We start from the raw sequence: 3,140 nt of genomic DNA on the forward strand, positions 1-3,140 counted from the left end.
ATTTATCTAAAATTATAGTTTTTAATATTTCTTTATTTTTGTCTTGACAAAAAGTAAAATACTGCAAAACAAAAATATTTTTTTATGAATAAATTTATATAATTGAGCAACAAATATGTGACACATAAAAATGTTTTATTATTTAGTCAAATTTAATTACTAATTTTTATTATTGAAGCTTGTTAAAAAGTATTTTTCCACCTTCATGTGTGAAAAATCACCATCCTATTAATGCAAGAAGGCTGACAACAACCTCATCTCCATAACCATCTGATAACAATAGACTCTTCTCTAAGCAAGCTCCATTACAGGCGATACAGTTCAAACAACAAATCTTCACCGATTGTCTCTTTTCATTTTTGTTCTATTCTTGATAATTAAACATATCAAATCATTTAATTATTTTCAACTTTACAATGCATGTGAGTTTCCACTTTTTATTAACAAAAAAAAAGTCCTTGAAATTCAACAAGTGAGGAAAGGGTTGATGATAGGAATCATCTCGTTCTCTTTGTCCTTTTCTATGGAAGAAGATGAGTGGTTATGGTGGTGGCTATTTTTGGTATAGAGGCCATAGAGATAGGAGCAGAAGCCCCAGATACAGATGGCAGTGGAGACAGCCTTAACAGCATTGAAGGAATCTCTGAAGACAAGTACTCCACCGACAACGTTCATGGACACCAGCGCCGTCGTGCATATCCCTCCCGTGAGCGAGGACGTCATGTATATCATTCCCGCCATCCCCATGAAACACATCTGCCATGTCACCATGTTAGCTGTAACCGTCAACCAGTATATTCTTCCTCCTTTCTCAAACACCCTCTCGCTTTCGACCTGCACTATTCTTCGATAGTTATTAACAACAACTACATGCACTTTTGAATTGGAGAGAGTTTTTAGAAAAATATTAAAGTACAATTAGAATTTATTATTTTTGTTTATTAGTTAGTTATTAATATTTAAAAATATATAAAAAAATTATTAAACTAAAAAAATTAAAATAATAATTAAAAACAATAAATTCTCATAACTCTTAAATATTTTTTCAAACTAATTATTGGGAATCGCCTTCAATGACACTTAGACTTCCATTAGTGAATGAAAAATTGCCATCCAATAGGAACATGTTTGGACAAATATATGCTCTTCCAACTCAACACAATCTATATAATATTAAACAAAAATAATTAAAAATGCAAAATTCTCATACGTTTGTTGAATTTGGAAAGTCCATTAGTATAATATCGTATCAATATCCCTGTTAATTAATTAATACAAAGGAAATTGCCCACTCTCTTGCTAGCTAGCTAGTTCTAAAGAGAGAACCTTGACTTTGGTGCCAAGGGTATCTAATTTTATTTCTTATAACTTCAACTGCCCTGAAAATGTGGCATTATTGGGGCCCATTAAGAATCAAAACAATGCTTTATTTGGGCCCCACTATATTAGTTTTGTGCTGGCTTAGTGGCTTTCCATGAAACATAAATAACCTAATTCAATTAACTTAGTCTATTAAAATTTAAGGAATACATAATTCCCTCCTCACACGCTATCCTTTTGTTTAAGCAAATTAGGTTTGATAAAATGATACTCCATGCATAGATTCATTATATTGCCCATTTAACATAATATACATACAATATATATTAATTAATTTCAAAATCATAAATTCAAATTGTAAAAAAAAAATTAAAAAAATCTTCCATAGCTAAAGAGTAAGACATAGTTTAAAACTTAATTAACAAAAATATTATTTTGTACACTAAAATTAAACACATAAAATGGTTTTATTATTTGGTTAAATTTAATTACTAATTTTCATTATTGAAGCTAATCAAAAAGCATTTTTCCACCTTCATGTGTGAAAAACCACCATCGATGGACATTCCTATTGATGCAAGAAGAGTTGCGGCAACCTCCATGATGAGCTGCATCTCCATAACCATCTGGTAACAATAGACCCTTCTGTAAACAAGTTCCATTACAGGCAAGTACAGTGCAAACAACAAACCTGCACCGATTGTGCAGAAGAATCCAATGAAATACTTGTCTTTTTCCATTTTTGTTCCATTCTTCTCGTGACTAGAGTCCAAGCCCAACAGGATAGAGCTCAACGTCAATAGCACAACACAATTAACGTTAGAGAATGTGAGTTTCTGCTTCACAATGATGATTGAGAGTACAAGATTGAAGACAAGTTGGGAAGAAAGCAACAGTGAAGAGGTTGAAACGGGTAAGAAGGAGTTACCCCATGAGAATAGGAGGTTGTTGATTCCAAGCATGAACCCTATTGAGATTGATAAAGCTACCATCTTTGTGGTGAAATCGGTAAAGGGTTTTCTTTTTGTGAGGTTTAGAAAGTAAGGGAGGGTGATTGGGATCAAAAGAAGTGGGAACCCAGAAGATTGTACCCATGTTGAGACCCATCTGCTTGAACCTTTGTGGTTGAAATAGTATTTTGAAAGCAAGCTAGATGTGACTGAACCAATAAATAAGCAAACATAATTGATCACTAAAAGAGGTATGTACCTCTTGTTGTTTCCCCTCTCAGTTTGCATGATCTCCTCCTGCATTATTGTGATGTTATTGTCGTCCATTGTTGATGAAGAAGGTAGATCTAGCTGTGTTGTTATTTCTTCTTGATCATCATCAATGGAGGATTCATCATCAATAATGTCATTGTTGTTCTTGAGTGGCGGAGTGGCCATAACGTGGGATTATTGTTGTTGATAGCTAGTGATGAATTTAATTGGGTGTGAAGTGTTGGGACTTGTGAGGTGGTGAAGAGTTTTAATTTGATTTCTAGAGTGAAAGAAATATAGTGCTTTCTTGTTATTTTCTGTGGGATGGATTAAATTGTTGTAATGTTAAAATGGACATTACGATGAATTTCAAGGTTTTTCGGCTAAATATAAGTTTTGATTTGGTTGGTTGTCACCTTGTTTGAGAACCATGTGTATATCTGTGTGTCAAGTTGTTGTTTTTGCATCAAACTCTTACATGTGAAAGCGTTTACTTTGGCTAACCATGGTTTTAAAAATCCAACCTTGTATCACCACTCACCACACAGCAGAGTTAATAGTGTAATTAATAAAATGTACTAGTTAAGAAAATCATAACTTTGCTCTACAAATAAACAT

The 3,140-nt window shown here is 33.0% G+C and overlaps 1 protein-coding gene across 1 annotated transcript; it reads right to left on the minus strand.

Moving 5' to 3' along the window:
- Positions 1-243: 243 nt before the first annotated feature.
- On the minus strand, positions 244-2,939 carry LOC107483689 (probable purine permease 4). Its single transcript, XM_016104292.3, has 2 exons — positions 1,854-2,939; positions 244-834 (listed from the first exon to the last, which is right to left on the minus strand). Exons 1-2 carry the CDS (start codon positions 2,706-2,708, stop codon positions 466-468), a joined length of 1,224 nt encoding a protein of 407 aa, XP_015959778.1. The 5' UTR covers positions 2,709-2,939; the 3' UTR covers positions 244-465.
- Between the last annotated feature and the right edge of the window lie 201 nt (positions 2,940-3,140).

This window comes from Arachis duranensis, chromosome 4 (genome assembly GCF_000817695.3).
Source record: "Arachis duranensis cultivar V14167 chromosome 4, aradu.V14167.gnm2.J7QH, whole genome shotgun sequence".
In the NCBI taxonomy this organism is placed as follows: Eukaryota; Viridiplantae; Streptophyta; class Magnoliopsida; order Fabales; family Fabaceae; genus Arachis; species Arachis duranensis.

Excerpts from the sequence above, each read along its gene's own strand:
- LOC107483689 (XM_016104292.3), bottom strand. The coding sequence starts at position 2,708 with ATGGCCACTCCGCCACTCAAGAACAACAATGACATTATTGATGATGAA. Across the intron at positions 835-1,853 it reads GTGGTTTTTCACACATGAAG|GTCGAAAGCGAGAGGGTGTT; the intron begins GTGGAAAAATGC and ends AGAATAGTGCAG.